The sequence below is a fragment of the Desmodus rotundus genome, chromosome 5 (assembly GCF_022682495.2).
Source record: "Desmodus rotundus isolate HL8 chromosome 5, HLdesRot8A.1, whole genome shotgun sequence".
NCBI lineage: Eukaryota > Metazoa > Chordata > Mammalia > Chiroptera > Phyllostomidae > Desmodus > Desmodus rotundus.
The window spans coordinates 9,208,552-9,228,024 of record NC_071391.1 but is presented as its reverse complement, the minus strand read 5'-3'; the positions used below and the strand labels follow the sequence as shown (position 1 = coordinate 9,228,024).

At 41.9% G+C, this 19,473-nt stretch overlaps 1 protein-coding gene across 1 annotated transcript; it reads right to left on the bottom strand.

Annotated features, from left to right (window-relative positions):
• Positions 1-6,491: 6,491 nt before the first annotated feature.
• On the bottom strand, positions 6,492-13,294 carry LOC112303557 (olfactory receptor 5A1-like). Its single transcript, XM_024559122.3, has 2 exons — positions 13,162-13,294; positions 6,492-8,913 (listed from the first exon to the last, which is right to left on the bottom strand). Exon 2 carries the CDS (start codon positions 8,863-8,865, stop codon positions 7,903-7,905), a length of 963 nt encoding a protein of 320 aa, XP_024414890.2. The 5' UTR covers positions 8,866-8,913; positions 13,162-13,294; the 3' UTR covers positions 6,492-7,902.
• Between the last annotated feature and the right edge of the window lie 6,179 nt (positions 13,295-19,473).

Here is a 19,473-nt window from a genome sequence, read left to right as displayed (position 1 = left end):
TTGTATCTTGGGTGAAACTCTGAGAGGGTGGGGGCCTAATGTCTTACATCATAAATGGCTTACTTGTAAAATCCCAGAGGGAGAGCTAATATGTGCCAAGAGCTTTTGCCTTATTTCTTTCTGGTTTGGTATTGTATTTAAGACTCTGGCCCTGTAAGACTGAACCCACATCCATTCCAAACCCACACTGGTTCCCATCCCTGCTAAATATCTGCAGCTAGTGAGGCTGGTCTACAGGTACCCAGTCCCTTCCCCTACACAGTGTGCAGGCAGGGCTTGATGGGAGGTGAGGCAAGGTTCAGGAAGGAGGAACTATCACAAAAATAAACTGTCTCCCAATGTCTGGAAAATTACTTCCCTGACATGAGTAATTGAAAATTACTTCCAATCAGAATTGGATTCTGATGATCTTTCCATCATGCTGACAGTCAGGAGAAGGAGTAAGGAAAGCAGAGGAAGAATAAGAAGGACAAACAGGTCAGCATAATGCAAAAAGAAGATAGGAGGGGTTTATTTAAAAACTCTAGTTACCAGAGAGCCAAATCCAAGCTTTGCTAATAAGAACCAGAGCCCTGGTTCTGGGGGTTCCTGGGTCCTGAGTAGGCCTTGCTGCCCCTCTTCTGGTTCCTCTCTCAAAACTAGGTTTTCATTTCTCACTTGGGAAATGAGGGCAGCACAGGACAGTAAAAGTAACACAGGGCTAGAATTCTGGAAACCTGGATTCTATTCCTCATTCTGCCACTAACCTGCAGGTGACCTTAGACAAGTCACTTCCCCTCCCCGAGTCTCTGTTTCCCCTTCTGTAAGATAAGAAGTTTCTGAGATCTTTTCCAGCATCTGCATGATGCATGGTTCATGCCTCTGCAATCCAATTACAACCTGGAAAGCTATGGCTGAGATCTTTTACTCAAAAATTTTAAGAGTATTCTATTCCATACTGGTCAGGGCATGCACTTTTTCTCAGTGGTGTTCCTGCTGATACTTCCTCTTGTTGATTGTTTCCTTGCCTGGTTTGTAATTTATGACTCTTGAGTTCCTTTTCCCATGGGGTTGGCTGTGGGGAGCCGGTTTGCTCTGGTTCATGCAGTTATTCCTCCAAAATAATTTTAAATGTTTCTCCGCTGAGTTTTTATGCTCCTACTGGACTAATTTATGCTAATTTCTTGGTTTGGCATCTATGTGAATTAAAACCTCACATCTGTGTGAACACAAGACTGGGGTTCTGATAGCTCTTGGAAGATGACAAGCCTCCCTGCCATTTTCCACAGTTGTTTTTCTCACCTGCACGTGGTGGCTGAGACAGCTCCTCTTGGCTCCCAGGACAGTGCCAGCCACCCTTGAGCACTGCACACAGGATGGGTGGCCTGGATCCCCTCCCACAGCCCTCGAAGCCCCAGTACACTGAGACGAGGTCTACATCTGGCCCAGAAGGCCCCTTAGCCAAGGGGCTTTGGCTCCCACTCACTGCTCTGGTTCTGAGTTCTTGTTTTCTAGGCACTCAAAGAGGCCCCTTTTTTTAGGTTTTAAGCTTGAATCTTTGTTCCGAGAACTGTGTCTGTGCTATTGTCTAAGGGGAAGGAGCATCCTCCATGTGTCAGCTCGACCAGCCAAATTCTCTCTTGTTCTGGTTATTTTGTACACTTAACTTTTTCATAGCTATAAAGAGTACTTACATGTGTATTGCTGTGTTGGGATTTGGGGAAACAAACTTTCCTCCCATCACACTCCCTCCTCCCGATACAGGAACACCTTCACTGAAGTCTGACACCCTTCTTTCCATAGGGCGCACTCAAGCTCCAGTGTGATCTGCCTTTCTCTCCCACGGCACCAACTGCAGTTCTCCTGAGGTGACCGGGTCCAAACTTTTCCTGAGAGCAGGTGGAGGGAAAGAGAGCAGCTGGTCAGTGCACAGACATGGAGAGAGGGAAAGATGAAGAAAGCCGAGGTCCTGGGTGGAGAAAGGTCCGAGACTGACTGTACTAGCAGTCGGGCGTTACCAGGAACCAAATGTCCCCTCTTTCCCTTTCACTTCTATGGTGTGTGTGTGTGAATGTGTGTGTGAATGTGCTTCTCTGGGTGTATGTGTTTGCATGTGCATCAGCGTGTGTTTGTGTGTGTATGTATGAGTGAGTGTGAGTGTGTGTGGAGAAGAGTGCAGAGTGAAGGCATGAGACGTCAGGAGGCCTGGGTTTGACTCCTGGCCTCGTCCCTTTCTTGCAAATTGTTTTACTCTGGACTTTCATTTCCTTATTCACAAAATTAGAGGATTTTATTAAATTTGCAGATTATAAAACTAATTTTAGCAATGGAACCTTTATTTTTTAAATTATATTTTATGTTTATGCTATTACAGTTATCCCCACATTTTCCCCCTTTGCCCACCTCCATCCAGCTACCCCCCTGCCTCAGGCAATCCCCCACACCATTGTCCACATCCTTGAGTCATGCATATATGTTCCTCGGCTAATTCTTTCATCCAGCCACCCCCCACCCCTCTTCCAGTTGTCAGTCTGTTCCATGTATCTATGCCTCTGTTTCTATTTTGTTCATTATTTATTTTGTTCATTAGATTCCACATATAAGTGAGATCATGTGGTATTTGTCTTTCACTGATTGGCTTATTTCACTTAGCATAACAGTCTCCAGGTCCATCCATGCTGTCCCAAAAGATAAAAGTTCCTTCTTTTTTTACAGCTGCATAGTAGTCCACTGTGTAAAGGTACCACAGCTTTTTTTTTTTTACCCACTCACCTACTTATGGGCACTTAAACAGGAGCCTCTATTTTCAGATGCAAATTTGCTTTGGAAGCTAAGATATAGAACACATAACTACGGAGCTGCCTTGGTTCACCTCTTGGAGGAGGTCTGCGCAGATCCCTGGGTCCCCTAGAACACAGATCGGATTTCCGCCAATCCACATATGTTTTCTACAATTCCTTCCAGTTGAGGAGAAAACTTTCCCTAGCCATAAAATTCATGAGACAGCTTAAGCAGCAGGATTTCCCTGAAAACAGGAAGTCAGAGTCGCCAAACTGTGAAGCAAGGGTTTTCAGACCATGTGGCATTCAGCCTTATGGAGCCTTTCACCTCCTTTTGGGTAATTTGTTGACAGGCAATGGCCAGCTGTTATACAATAAATGGAAAGATTGCTGGGTTGGAATGGAGTGACTTCATTAACCAGCTGTGAGTCATTAGCAAATTATTTCACCACTCAGCTTCTATTCCTTGTGAAAAGAGGAGAGTGGGATAGACTAATCATTAGGAGGTCACTGGTACCTCTAAAAGCTTTCTGAGGTATAGTCAAATGGTTACTGTTCTCACATAAATTTGCTGTGCAAATACTATGTGTCAGGCACCACTTGGTTTGTCGGGGACATCCTAGTCTACTGGGAAGACGACCTTGAAGAAGGTGATGCGTTGCATGGAAAGAGAAGTACAGGGTGCTGAGACAAACAGAGGAAAGGACCAGGGGTCAGGGAGGGTGGTTCTTTGAGAGAAAGAGGGAGGAAGAGAGAGATGTTGAGAGGGAATTGGGAACACAATGGGGAAGAGGTCTAGGATGACTCCACATTAGGGAGATGGGTCTGCGCAGAAGTTAAAGAAATTCGTGACTTTAAAATATGACAAATTCCCTTTCTAATGCACCAACCTGGTGGGTAAAATAAACTCTTGGTCATTTGTATATTCTACTTTGCTCCAAAATGTTGAAGCAAGCAGCATGCAAAGATACATAAAAATACAAGATAACAAAGAACAGGGAAGAGAAAAAAGTAGGGGTGCAGACTAGAGCCAGGAATGAGAATAAAAGCATATGCTGGAGTGACCTAAATTCTTGCTACAGTTGGGGCACAAATTTTACTCAAAAATTCTCAGCACCCAATGTAGAAAGACTTCATGTTTCCATGTTTGGTGATACATTTCAACAGGGTCCATGGAACAAATACAGGAGAATTTTTGGGTAATGCCACTTTAAATAAAGCTCTGTCAACTGATGGTCATTTGTGCCAATTCAGCACCAACAGGAATCCCTATTTTCAGGTGTGGGGAAGAATAAAACTTTATTTGGTGCAAACAGCTCAACAGTGATACAACATTGGGCCAGGCAGTCCTGGGGCCAGCCCCTCTCAGGCTAGACAACCCTGCTCCACTTCACTCTGCTCCCTGGAGACGTGCTATGCTCTAGCAAGCCTCTTTCAACTCTAGCCAGGAAAACGCAGTCTTAAGGCTTCATTGGAAAGTGTGCTCCTCAAGCCAGAGGGGAACTGGCTTATATGGGCAGAAGTCCCTGCCCCTGGTCCCTGATTGGTCCATCCTCATGCAAATGAGGACTCCAAATCCTCACAGTTTGATTGGTCCAAAGACACTATACTGATTGATCAGAATAGAGCCACTTTGATTGGCCAGAGCTGCACAGCTCTGATTGGATGAGAAGCCTCAAACTTATCGCTTGAAACAGGATTCCAGGAAATATTTTTAAGGGCTGGCTCAGATGGCAGGAACACAGAGTGGACAGACAGTTCCATGGCAGCTTCTCCATGAAGTGCAGTTAGCTGAGAGGTCCCTGTGTAGAAATGGCTGCTAGACTCCTTTCTTAAAAAAATTTGAGCCCAGTTAGCCATCAGGAACCTCCTTAGTAGGTGTCTCTTTTTGTCCTCAGGGTTCACAGCACCTTCTGCTGCTATGTAACTTAAGTGATGATCTTACTGAAACTAACCCTGTTTAAGAGATGTCTGTTCTCCTTTCTCTTAATACACTTAAATCATGCTTGACTCGACATAGTAGTTTTGACAGACTTTGCTTTAGTATACATTTTTTTAATTTCATTTTTCACTTACAGTCGACATTCACCATTATTTCGTATTAGTTTCAGGTGTACTAATGTATGTAGCATAGTGGTTAGACCATTGTACACATTACAAAGTGGTCCTCCTGATATTTCGAGTACCCCCTTGGCACAGTACATAGTTTTAATATATTTTTCTTTGTCTCTGGATGATGGCAAGCATTTGTGTGTAAGAGTATGTACTTGCAGTTAGTGGTCTCGGTGTCAGGCAGTTATGCACTCAGGATCTCCCTGAGTGTGTGCCTTTTGTATGTTCCTTAACCTCCTTCCTGAGCTTCATACAATCCACCTCTTGGGTAAAAATGGTTAAAACCCCTATCTCATAGTGCGGTTGTGAGAACTGAAAGAAAAAACGTGTTTGTAAGGAGTCTTTACATAGGACACTGCATGTAAATAAGAACGATAAACAACCCTATCCAGCAGGGTAATTTCAAGGATTAAAAGAATATATACAGAGTGGGGCAAAAGTAAGTTTATAGTTGTTCATATGGAAAACAATACAATAACTGATGAACAATACAAGAGTTAACTCTGTGTTCTGCATTCTCACAATGCTAAACTTACTTTTACCTCACCCTGTGCAAAGAGCCCATTAGATAGGTTAAAAAGTAAGTTTGAATGATATTATCCTTCATCAAGGGTGTGCGGAGATAGGTGCCCTAGCACACTGCTGTCAGGAGCATCCACTGATAGGCACACTAGAGAAATTGGCAATGTCTATTAAAATTGTAGAATACCCATATGCTATAAGCAGCAATTCAACTTCTCAGTTTCTACCATAAACATTGCATATTAGCATGAAGAGGGATGTACAGACATGCATATTTCAACACTGTTTGTAATTAACCAGCAAAACTTGAAACTAAGTAGTTTCCATCAACGTCTGACAACGGAGGAAGAAGTATGCAAATTCTGGTGTATCTGTTCTATGAGGCAGTTAAAAAGACTGAGATAGGTTTATACGTATAGCATGGAAACAGCTCCAAGAAATAATGTTAACTTTAAAAAAAGCAACGTATGAAATGAACATTTAATACAATACCATTTATGTAAATACACATAGAGACACATAAAGCAATATTTTTGATTGTTACATATGTGAATATTTATATGCAAAAATATGTCAATTTATATACCAACATAAATAGTTGTTACCCCTCAGGGAGTCCAGGATGAAATTGAAGTTGAGGGTTATGGTCAAAAGAGAAATTTTCTTATGTATAATTTTTTAATTTATCAAGGAATCTGTGTTTATGTTAAAGAATTAAAATACATTTTTTAAATCACTGGGCACAGTGCCTGGCATATAAAAAGCACTCAGTGTTTATTCCCTTCCTTGGCACAAAATCTCTAAATTATCTGTCAAGTGAATTTGGATTTGTTTTTATTCATTGATTAAACAACTACTTATTAAGCACATAATTTGTCCCAGTCACGTCCTATGTTTTGGGAAAACAATAGAGGACAGTTTAGACAAGGATGTAAACAACTTAGGAAGAAGACAGATAACTACGCCGTGGGGACACAGTGCAGCAACTCTTACCCAAGTGGTCAGAGCACAAATCAAATAACAGCACGAACTGAAAACAGGCCTGAGGCAGAATGGTTACAGCCAAAGTAGATGCGACCTCGGGATGGCTATCATGACTCACCAGGATTCGTATGTGCACTAAAGAAGCAGAACTTCATTTTTGAAAATTAATTAATTTATTTTTATTCAGTTACAATTGTCTGCATTTTCTCCCCTTCCCTCGGGACAAATACCATATGACCTCACCTTTAACTGGAACATAATCAACAACAAAAAAAGCAAACCAAATATAACCAGAGACATTGAAATTAAGAACATTGTAACAATAGCCACAGGGGAGTGGGGAGGGGATAGAGGGGAGAGAGGTCTATAGGAGCTACTATAAAGGACACAAGAAGCAGAACTTCAAAAATGTTTGTCCTTTACTCAAGAACCATCTTGTAAAATAGAATCAGACCATTGAAAAGTCACATTCAATTCTGCTAAAAACTCTTGCAACTTGGTTGATCTCTCTCAGTTCATGACTTGGTCAACCAATCTCAGGTCATGCCTTTTCTCAGACCATGGGCCCTTCTGAAATAATTCGTGGAGATGAAAGCAAGGAGGTCAGAACCATGAGGCAAGCTGAGCTCAGATTCCAGGGATACAGGACACAGAATCCAACTCTAGCATGTGAAGTAGGAAAGAACTGGGGATGGGGTCAGGACAATAAGTGACTCAAATATCCACATAAGGCCAAGAGCGAGACTGACCTAGAAAGCAGATATGCCATCAACGTTTCTAGGGCAAGCATCTCTTTCTTGGATGTTCCTTAAACCAGGTGGTCCCACCCAGACACTAGGAGGTTCAGGCATGAAAATTAACCTGATAACACTCCATTCCCTAGGTCTTCTCACTGGGACTCTGCAGCATTGTTATCAGCTGGGTTTGCCTCCTATTTCTGGCCCCAGGGGACATTATGATTCCAGATGTGGGATCCTTGGCTCTTCTCACACATGGCTTCCAGGTGCCCTGTGGCTCTCCTGCCTCTGAGTAATCATCACTGAACCCAGCTAACTTAAACTTCCAAAGTTTTAATCCAGAGTCAGACTTCCTGGTCAGTATCAACCCTGAATAAGGATGAATCCATGGCAAGAAAAACATAACTATTGTCCCGAATGGTGAATGGATTGACATGAACTGTGTAATATTGTAAAAATTTCTCAATCGAATGCTTGTGGTCCAGGGGCCACGCCCCAGTTTTTTCTAAGGCACGGTCTCCTGAACCCACCATCTGGTGCCATAAAGCTAAGGAACGTTATGAAAAAGCACATCTATTTTCTGTTGCAGATGACCCAAATTAAAACCCTGTTGATCCATGACAAGTAAAAGGAAGACAACAAACTACTGTTGAACCTAATTGTACAGGAGACATGTACATTGGGGGTCTTATTTGAAATAGCTCCTTTAATTTATTATTCAGAGTCTGTGAATCACTTATTATTGTATTATGCCTATTTACATATAGCAAAACTTAAGACTTTTTAACTCAAGGAACTAAAACACACATAAAAGACATCTGCTTCTTCCTCTCCTTGAGTTTCTTCACTGCATCTTTGATCTCCTTGTTTCGCAAACTATATATGATAGGGTTCAGCATGGGAATCACGGCTCCATAGAGCATGGATACCACCTTATCTTGGTCCCGTGCATATCCAGCACTAGAATGAAGGTATGAGAAGAGACCAGAGCCATAAAAGAGAATAACTGTGGTCAGATGAGAGACACAGGTGTTGAAAGCCTTCATCCGCCCTTGGGTTGAACGGATCTTCATAATAGCAGTAATGATGTAGCCATAAGAAACCAGAACAGCAAGAGCTGATGTCCCGCCAACTGCACACACAACAAGAAAGTTTACTACCTGGCTGAGGAAGGTACTAGAACAAGACAAGACCAGCAGGGCTGGCAGATCGCAGAAAAAGTGGTTAATGACTCGTGGCCCACAGAAATAGAGCTGGAATATGGAAGTGGTTTGGACCACTCCTGTGAGACATCCACCAGCATACGCTGTAATGGCCATCACCACACAGAGGGTGGGGGACATGATGCTTGTGTAGAGCAGAGGGTCGGAGATGGCAGCATACCGGTCGTATGCCATGGCTGCCAGGAGACAGCACTCAGTGCCTCCCATCCCAATGAAGAAGAAAAACTGAGCAGCACAACTCACAAAGGAGATGGTCTTCTGGTCTTTGTCTTTGAAAAAGTCACAGAGCATCTTAGGAGCCACAGAGGAGGTGTATGAGATATCGACAAAGGACAAGTTACCAACGAAGAAATACATAGGGGAGTGGAGTTGCGGCTCCATCCTGATCAGGACAATAAGACCCAGGTTCCAAGCCAGTGTCATGAAATAGGTCCCCAGGCACAGCACAAAGAGGAAAATCTGCAGCTCTGGACGTTCTGAAAATCCCAAGAGGATGAAATTGGTCATCATGCTGATATTCCTTCCCATGGCCTTGTGTCCTCTTTCTGCTGCCTTCAAAGTCCCAAAGAGGGATTCCTGTGGCCAGCGAGATCCAGGTGAGGAAACCATTTCATTGTTTAAAGGAATCACAAACTCCCCGAGTCAGAAGAGACTGGGAGGCAAACATCCTACCTGTATCTGATGCAGAATTCCCCTCTACCACGTTCATTGGGTCTTTCACGGGGGTCATAATCACCCTTTCCTTGATGCATTTTTTTATGCAAAAGTGACATTCCCCAGAATAGTCTGACATTTTTGCATTATCTGGGTCATCCCCGTCACTGTCAATGTCACCACTTTACCAAAGGAAGCTATTAATAGAACCTGGACTACATACCCCTTTTTTTCAGTTGCTCCAAGTGTGGCAGTAGACTTACTGAGCTACTTGGATTTATCCTAGATACTCTGTGCTTGTCTTTAAAGGAAAATAAATATGTCAAGAATTTAAAAGCCCAGGGAGGCAATTTTGTTTTTCTTATCATCATAGTTTGTTCTGCATGGAATCAAGGTGTTCTTTCTTTTTACAGCAGTAGAGTGAAACACTTATGGTGTGTAAAACTAACTAAAACTCCCTTTAAATATTACAGAAAGGAGTAAAAAAACTTTCAAGACTGTGAAATTCTAATGTTCATTTTGCACAAATACGATCAACTTATGAAACACATGGCACCATGTGCTTTTGGAGCTAAATGCAGATGGTGTAGAAAGTAATATAACGTTACTATTTAGTTCAATATATCCCTCCTACTGCATCGGGCAGACAGCAAACAGATAAATCACAGAACAGTGGGATGAGGCTCCGTGGGTCTGGGATGTAGCAGGTGGAGGCTCCCGAGAGGAGGAGGGGTCCAACAATGAGTAAGGGGTAACCAGAATGAAAATTTGACATGTGAGGAAGTTGGGAGGTGGTTGGTTCAGAGAGCTTCACATTAAAGATGTAAAAGTCTCGAGAGAGCATAGGGTTTGAGGAACCTTAGACACGTCAGGGAGGTGGGAGCACAGGAGTGTTAAGAGAAGATAACAGAAGTCTGGTTTTGAGAGACAGTGGGAGGTGGACAGGTTGTGGAAGAGCTCCAAAAGCAAGATGGCAAGGATGTCTGTTTACCTGTTTCACATGTATACAATCACATATACTGTGTATGCAATTGTGTATACTCTGTGGATAATTGCACATGCTGCATATATAATTGCATATATCTGTGTGCACATTATATTTAATGTCAATCTTCTCTCCACTTTTAGACCTTAGTTCCCCTTTACACTACCCTATCCTTTTGATAATACCACCTTCTACCAGTGCACATAATTAATCAGTTTGTTGATTATCGATTGTCTGTCTCCCTCCACTAGAGTATAAGTAAGTTTAGTGAAGACCAGGATTTATAGGAATTTTTGTCTCCTTTGCTTATTAAAGTATCCCAAGCATCTCAACCAGTGTCTGCCACATACTAGGTGCTCAATAAATATTTCTTGAATGAATATTATTATGTTAAAGCGTTCGACCCTTCTTCTATGGACAAGAAAACTTTTGTTTTTGTTTGCTTTTCACATTTTACTTGCATCTTTGTAAACAGGGAACTAGGTGTTGAAGATGGTTTTAACTATATAACAGAGAGCAAAGTAGAGGTGTAAAGCTGTGTGAAAGATCGATGGGAGTGCAAGAGATGGACTAGGAAGCTCAGAAAGTTGCTTCCAAAGCCAGGAAGAAAGCCTGTGATGATTTGCAGTGAGACAGGTCGATTTTACAAAAGTGCTCTCTTGAGATGTGACAGCACCAGTCATTCTGATGAGAAACTGTACACGGCCAGACAGTTACCCCAGGCCCCACACCTTTGTTTTTCATATTTACAGTTACCATCGGATGTGTATTTTAGGAAGACTTATCATAATTCTTTTCTCTTTCAACCCCAATAATCTATCATATCTACTCTACTACATTTTAAGAATGTGATAAAAGCTGAAAACCATTTATTTTATATGATTATTTATGTGATTTTTCCATTTGTTAATAGCACAAAATTTTTAAAAATAAATTTTTTTGTAAAATTCCAGGATATCACATCAAGTTCACTCCCCTCTGGCTAAAACCAAGCCTTAGGGAGAGATAATGCAGGTTATTTTGACCTAAATTATCTGGAGATAAATATAAAGTATGTCATATACTCTGTTTTTCTATGTATATAGAAGTAGAAGATATAGAAGTTATGTAAATGGACATAGAGTATATGAGTATGATATAGGTGTGTGTTAGTTTGCATGTTCTGAGAAGCACCACCAGGTGCTTTTACAGCGTTTTGGGGTTGGCAGCATTTTCACATCCTTTTCCCATCTGGGGTCACCCAGCGCAGGGCTTTGATGTCGGACAGAGCTAGTCTCTCATCTGTACACCAGCACTCACTAGCTGTGGGGCCTGGGTCAAGCCGCCACATCACTCTTAAATCCACCTCCACTGCAAAACTAGAGGCAATACCAGGACTATCTCATAGACGGTGGGAATTAAATAACTCACATGACGTTTTGCAGAGAAAAAACATAACTTTTATTATTAAACGGTAATCAGCACTGCTAAGACTTGACCCCAGGTTTCTTCATCCCCAGTCCAAGGTCTGCTCTCCACTGCACCGGCTGCCTAAACCCAGGTGCCTGTACTTGTATGTCATAATAATGGCTGCAGTGACGAAATGTCCCTTACTTATGCTATTCCCAATATGTATAAAACATGTTGGCTTATTGCATAACATTTATCACTTTGTATTTACCTTTGCCTGCAAACTTGTTTTGTCTGTATTCTCAACTGTAGAGTCTGGGAAAGCATTATAACCTCAGTGCCTTGCACAGGGTCTGGTACATGGTAAACATTACATGATATTTTCTGAATAAGTTCAGTTTACAACAATTCCAAAAGATACGCACTTCAGACCAGAAGCTCACTGAGGTTATGACAACCAAACGAGTTACTTTGTGACAGAGCCAAAATTTACCTAAGCCTCAACTCTTTGATTCCAGAGCCCGTTCTCTTTCTTGAATGCTTTAAAAGAGTGTGGCCACGGGGCTGGGAAGTCCAGAAGACCATGTTATAGGTGTGACTGCAGGTATGACCTTTTCCCCATTCCAATGGACTGAACAAGATTGGAAGCTGAATGATTGAAATCATTGTTCAAACAATAAAATAAATGAAAATAAAAACATTGTAAAGAGTCTCCTTCTCCTTAACCTGGTCAGGTTCATTTTCTTTTTAACAAAGCTATAGATCAAGATAAAAAGAATGAGGTTCTAATGTGCTAACTCTCAAATGAATGGCATATTTGAAGTACAGGGGATAATTGCAGTGCAGGGGTAATGAAAAAAAATCTAGAAAGACTAGTCTGTAGGAAAAAGATGTGTTTTCTGCTTGCATCCATTCCTTCTTACCTGTTACAGTGCTACCCATATCATAGGTGCCCAGTGACTATTTGTTGACTGGTTAAGTATAGGGTTATAAAATATTTACTATATAGACACTGTAGGTTTGCCCTAACCCCAACACTACTGAACTGGTCCTATTTTAAATACTGCATGGATGTCCAGAAAATTCTGGGAATATACATAAAATAATAGGATACCAGAGGTAAAAGCCAGTTAACATAGACTTTCTCCTCTATTGACAATAAAACTAAAGCCAAAAGAGAGAGAGAGTGGATGTCCGAAGACTTGGTTGGACAAGAGGTGAAACCAGGACCTGCAACTCATTCTCCAGAAGGAACTCTTCTGCTTTACCCTATTCTAAACTTTGGGTCTCAGTGGTAACTAGATAGGATCTAAGGAAACTAGATTACTTTTTAAAAATACTAAAGACAAACTCACACATGCACACATTTATGAGTCTAGAATAGCATAAAAAGCAAAAGCCTGAAAGCTAAAAAAGAAAATGCTGATTTAATTCTTGTTTCCCGTTTTTTGCTATATGACCTTGGGTAAAATTCTTTGCACTTCTGAACTTTAATCTTCAAATCTCCTGTCTATACAAAACCTTAGCTTAGGTAACTACTTTTAAGTACACATCCTTCATTTTTTATTTCCATTTTTAAATAGCAGAACATTTTTAAAAACAAAATCTCTTGCAGAATTCCGAATTATCAGCTGAAGTCCAGCTCCTCTGGTTAAAATCAAGCAGTCAGAAGACAGGAAATCGGCACCAGGCCTACTCCACCTTCCCCTCCTTGGAAAATTTTTCTAAGTCACCCATTCTGTGACTCTAGAATTCACCAGCAACCACTCCTGAGGAAGGGCAAAGGGCACACTCACCTACAACTCCTTAAACTCTGGGTTTCAGTCACATGAGTAATACTGGAAGCTTGGAGCAAAATCCTCCTCTTCTGGCACCTGGAGCCCTGGTCTTTGCCAAAGAGATACATAAAATTTAGATGTTGTGACTTTAAATTGGCCACCAAGGGAAGGGCTTGATGGGCCTTTAAAGGAAGGCCACCTCTCTCCTAGGTACCTTTGGTCTCTCTAGGTTTGGGGCTATGACATGTCCCAGGGAGCACGGACAGGCAGGTTGGCTTGATGCCTGGGTGGTTGGTAAAGAGGATGCCAACTTTGGTTGGGTGCAATTGAGTTCCACTGGCCCTGCTTCCACTATATTCTTAGTCCTTGATCTGGTTCCAATAAGATATCCCCAGAGACAGTGAAAGCCAAGAGTGGCTTTTGGCCTCAAAGTATATAATCATTTCATCAACAGCAATTACCTTTGTAAAGCACTGGATATTTTACAGAATCTCTTCACTGTAGAAATATCTTTTGCATGACTTCAAGACTTGGAACTATGACTAAATGGGTGAAAGAAGGAAGGAGAAAGGAGGAAGGTAGGAGGGGGAGTGAGGAAGCAACTGTAGGAAAACAATAGAACAGTCTAAAAGTAGAAAAAATATTCTGGAAAAGAATAAGTTCTCCATCACTGGACTAAGTAAGTAGAAAGCAGTACACTTGACAGTGATGATCTGGCTTACATGTGGAACCTATAAAACAAACAACAAAAAAAACAGAACAAAAAACCTCAAACTCATAGAAACAGAGAACAGATTGGTGGTTGCCAGAGGTAGGAAGGAGGGTGGAGGGTGGGGGAAATGGATGAAGTGGGTCATTAGGTACAAACTTGCAGTTATAAGGAAAGTAAGTCCCGGGATATAATGTACAGCATGGTGACCATAGTTAATGATAATGTATCGTTATTTGTAAGTGGCAAAGCAAACACATCTTAAAAATGTTCCACACAGGAAAAAATTGAAACTGTGTGAGATGATGGATGTTAACTAAACCTACTGTGGGGTTCATTTCACAATACATACATATATCAGATCGTTATGTTGTGTACCTTAAACTAATACAATGTTATATGTCATCTATAGCTCAAGAAAACTGGACAAATAAAAGAAATAGAGTAGGGTAGGGGAGAATAATGGGAGGGGCAAATGGGGACAACTGTAATTGAACAACAATTAAAAAAACACAGATAGTGTGCTCAATAGAAATAAAAGATGAAAACAGATGCTTTACAAAGGAAGAAATAGACTACCAAAAAGAGAGTGTGAACTAGTGGACCTTATCGGTTCCTTAAAATTCTCAGATTCTATGATTCTGTGAAATAAAGACAAAGAGAAGAGACAGGTGAGCACTACATTTTTGGTAGTGTGGATGGGGCCTTCATACACCTGATCTCATAATATTCCTCAGAGAAGTTCCCAAAAGAAAGTATTCTTAAACACACTTTCAGATGCGAAAATGGAATTTCTGTAGGTGTCTGTCAGAAAGATCACGACAAGAACAGAGTTCGTCTTCAGGCCTTCCAGAATCCAAAGTCCATGCTCAGCCCTCTACACCCCACTGCCACCCACAAGGACATAACAAATGGGTGTCAATGGGGGAAGGAGGAAAATCACTTGATAGACCTCACTTTTCCAAAGATCAATGTGCAGGGAGTTAAAAAAAATACCCCTTTGCTGTTCGACGAGGGCCAGATGTCCCTCATGTACATGTTTGTTTATGATTTATCAAATATCTAACTTGAAAAGACTTGAGCTCTATTTGTGTGTCTTAGGGAGACACACAAGGAATAGAGGGAAGTGGGCATTGTGCAAACCCACAGGACACTGTGGCTTCTTTCAAGGGTTTGAGAAAGATGGCAGCCACACCCTGTTGATGTTGGCAGCCCTTCAACTTGCCTCCAAATGGGAAATATCTGTATTTTCCCTTCTCGGCTCCCAAACCCCTCCTACCAGGGCCATAGCCTCTTCCTCCGGGTTCCCAGATCTTGGCCTTATGCCTACATGTTGGGTCTCTCCAAGGTTTGATATACAAGAAAGGATCACTATAGCCAGTGAGGTGGTTTGTATGTGATTAACCTCTGCTAGATTAAAAATAATAATAACAAAAACAAAACAAACCTCTTCTTTCTTACTCCTTATTGCAGGATGAAGAATGTAAGGACAGAATGCTACGAGATTGTGGTGTTTTTTTTAAATTCCTACCCCTCTCCTTCCCTCACTCCATTCCTTCCTTCTCCCCAAAGCAAAATTTCAGAAAACACTCTTTTCCTTTCACATTTGCAGAATATAAACATCATCAGGAGAACCAATGAAGCCGCGTGACATCTCCACCCCAACACCTTTTTGTCACGCAGTTTTAACATAATTGTTCATGATCTTCCAAAATCTTCTAACAGGTCTTTTTGCCTTCAGACTCTCTTCAGTACAACTCCCCCTCCTTTACATGCAGATGGAGCTCCCTAAAGCACAGATCCAGTCATGTGGTTGCCGTCTTGAGAATAGTCATCAGTTTGTCATGGTTCACTAATAGCCTGATGGCTTCCAAATTCCTTATCCTGATCGTCAAAGCAGCACCCAGTGCTGCTTGTAAACATGGCATGGAACTCAAAAAGGACAAAAAGAAAAAAAAAGAACAAAAGGACATTGGATGTGGCAAGAAGGAAGGAAAGTGAAATCTTCCCAGCAAAGTTTCAATAGTTCATCCCAGATGGGGTATCTGCAGTGGTGTTCATGGGGAGACGGGAGAAAGTGAGATGCCATTTTAGCACTGAAAGAAAAGAAGGAAATGGAAAAATAGGTACAGCATCTCGAGATGTCAGGTGAAAGAATTCTCAAGACTTGGGAAGCTGGAACAGGTGTGCAGGCTGAAGGAAAGGCCACACAGAGATGCTCTGAAGCAGAGGTTCTCAGCCAAGGCTGCCCACCAGAGTGCAACCAGTCATTGGCACAACCAGAGTTCAAGTCTGTACCTCTAATCTCCAGGGACAAGGGAAGGCTGTGCGAGAACACAGAGGCAAGCAGTAATGGGAAATACAAGGAACCCAGAATCAGGAAAGGAGGGGCTTCAAATGGGAAAGGGTGGCACAGAGGGCAAAGTTATAGGACTTCATACTTTTGCTTAAAGCTAGTCTTCTCTGTCTTTGCCCAGGGTTGTTTTTAGCTAATTGCAAATGAAATACAAGTGTTCATTTTCCTGGATCCAGTGTAAATGAAGAAAGTGTTCTCTGAAATTTATTCTCAGTCTTAGAATAGATTTATATACCAGCATGGAAAAATCCTAGAAAATAGTTGCCCAGCCACATGTGTTGTGCAGATGCGGCCTTCCACACACAGTGGAAAATGTCTGTTTTTTACAGAGATTCTGGTCCTTCAGTCCAGTTCTGGTGATGGGAAAGTGGAACCTGTTCCAGGAAGACTCACTGCTGTCCTGCAAAGAGAGCCCTCTCAAAGCCTTTTCTACAGAAGCCTTTCTGAGACCAGGAACACTGACAAGCACGCAGCCAATGGGAATCACGTATCGAATTAACTCCTGTGCAGTGCAACACGGAGTTGTCCCTTAAAACAGACCTGAAAATGATCCAGAGCTGATGTGACTTGCAAAATGTACAACCACGCTGAACTTGCTTGATCTTAAATGTAACATATTGTCAGCAGGGCTCAATCCCAAGGCAAACAGGCAGCTGTAGTTGGAGGCAGGAAGTTAGGTTGATAAATGTTCACTGGAGAGGGCTATCCAGCTGGATGCCAGATGGTGGCAAAGACCCCGTGTATGGGAAGCCAGATGAACAGGGGCACATCATTCAATGAGGATGTGATAGTGTAGGAAAGGAAGAGAGGAAGAAAGGAGAAGACAGCTAAGGGTTGGCAAGTATCTGTTTATTTTACTGAATCATTAATTCATCTTGAAAATCTAAAATTAGTCTTGAAATTCTCTCTGTCAAATATGCCAGCTAGAAAGATGAGGGGCAGGGGACCCAACAGGTCTGTGTGTGCAATGCCCACGTGATCTCTCTGATTAAGGTCTTGAGATATCATTTTCTCAAGGTGATAACCAATGGGTTTGGGAAATCAGCTTCAAGACCAGATGTCAAGCTCAATAATGCAGGAACTAATTCTGGGTAGACTTCACCTCACTGTGATTACGTTACTCCTCTCTATGCTTCCCAACTCAACATTTATTTGGCCCTGTTTGTTTAAGGGCAACCAAAAAGATAAATCAGATGGTGTAAAAGTTAATACCCCTCCAAATTCCCTAGCTGCACACTCTCTTGACCTCTATACTTCCACTGACTTGAAATCCTATGCCACCCCACTCACATGATTGGCAGCCCCACCCCAGACCTCACCATAATGGGAAAGTGCTTAATTTTAAAATCTCAAACTCTAAAATTTACCTTTACCAAAACTTCCTGTTTTACTACTACACAACTCAGTACATCTATTTTTGGTAACTTCTTGCTCCTCAGGCCCACCCAAGTTCTTAAGTCCATCACTCCTTCCCTAAGTGGTTCCTGCCCTCACCCCTCTTTTCTGGATTGTAATTCCCAGACTTAGATTGCCAATGGGATCAGCTACTTAAATGTGGTCTCCAGTCCAACAAAGTCATGTATTGCTGCATAAAGTCCTTCCTGAGCTTCGTGTTGACTCCCTGTATTACTCCTCACAGCCACCCCAAAATAAACTTTCTGTTTTTAAAAAATGTACTGTAGTTCAGTTACAGTTGTCCCTCATTTTTCCCCATTGCTCTCCCCTGCCCCATCCCACATACTCCCACAGTCAATCAATCCTGCCACCCACTGTCAGTGCCCATGAGTCCTCTACTCATGTCCCTTTGCTTTCCCCTTCCCCTTCTTTCCCACACTATCCCCCATCCCCATCCCCTCTGGTCACTGTCAGTTTGCTCTTTATTTCCAAGTCTCTGCTTTTATTTTGCTCATTTGTTTGTTTGTTGATTAGATAACCTTTCTTGACACCCTCAACTGGTTATCACTTCTCTCTCTTCTAAACTCCAATAGCTTCCCGATATGATTCACATAATGCTTATTCATCTACTTGTATTTTTTTCTCTTTGAGGCCTTTTAGGGTTTTCATTCCTTATCCATCTCTGTGTCTTAGTGCTTGGCATCAAATGGATGCTCAGTGACCATATCCTGAAACAAATAGGACAAGTCTTCTACAAAGGAACTTTAAAAAAATAGCTTCATCAGGATATTCACTGCAAAAGGTCAGAAGTGGGTAGTTTTACAGAGAAGAAAATTAAAATGTGCATTGAGAATCTTAGTTTCCTGTTGCTGCATAATGAATCAGTTTAAATACAGCAGCGTGAAACAACAAACATCAGTTCTCTAGGTCAGAGGTCTGAACACATGTAACTGGGCTCTCTGATTACTGTTTCCTCCTGAACAAGGTACGGAAGGGTATTGGAGTCATCAATCCCCACTTCCCTCTTCAAGCAACATGTGACTTTTTTTTCCAACTTATGAGGTAGGGAGGGCAGGGACTATAATGTTGCTTTTGTAGATGAGAAGTGATAGGTTGAAGTTACTTGGAAAGAACTTGTTGCTCACTGCAAAGAGGAATTTTCTCACAATCACAATTTTTTATTCTTTATCAAAAGATAAAGGGACTGAAAGACGTTGTGAACCCTCTAGATGAAGAGATGTATTGAAGAAAAGTATTCTTATTGCCTGGGCACCAAGGAGAGCTGGATGCATTCAGCCTCTCTCAGATATGCATGCCACAATATTTGAAGTAATAATCCCGGCTGAAGTGGCGATTGTTGTGGAAAAGGAGTATCATGCATAGATCACTGTGGGAGAGGCATTACCAGTCCTCCCCCTGAGTGATGCAGGGACACTTGCATGCCTTGTCCCTCATCTGATGCTCGTTTGCTAGGTCACCTCAGCAAGTGGGAGCTGAAGCCCTGTTTCCTCATCTCTAAGCTGAGGGGCTCGTAGCCAAGCTGCCATGAAGACCCATGTTCGTGAATATAAACTGAAGAGTTATACATGTTAATTCCTTATCATCACCATCACTACCCACATCCACCTACTGCTCGCCTTGTCTGCTTTAATTTCTCAGTGACTCTAGTCTTGCGATGGGTCTCCCTCTCCTGGCTAATAAAAGACTATCAGGATTTCCCAGTTTGGTGTCTTATAAAAAAAAATACCGAGAGAACCAAGATGGCGGCATAGGTAGACACACTGCGCCTCCTCGTACAACCAGAACTGACAGAAAATCAAATAGCAAGGAAGTCCGATACCAAGTAGATAAAAAAGAAACATCCATCCAG

Excerpts from the sequence above, each read along its gene's own strand:
- LOC112303557 (XM_024559122.3), bottom strand. The coding sequence starts at position 8,865 with ATGGGAAGGAATATCAGCATGATGACCAATTTCATCCTCTTGGGATTT.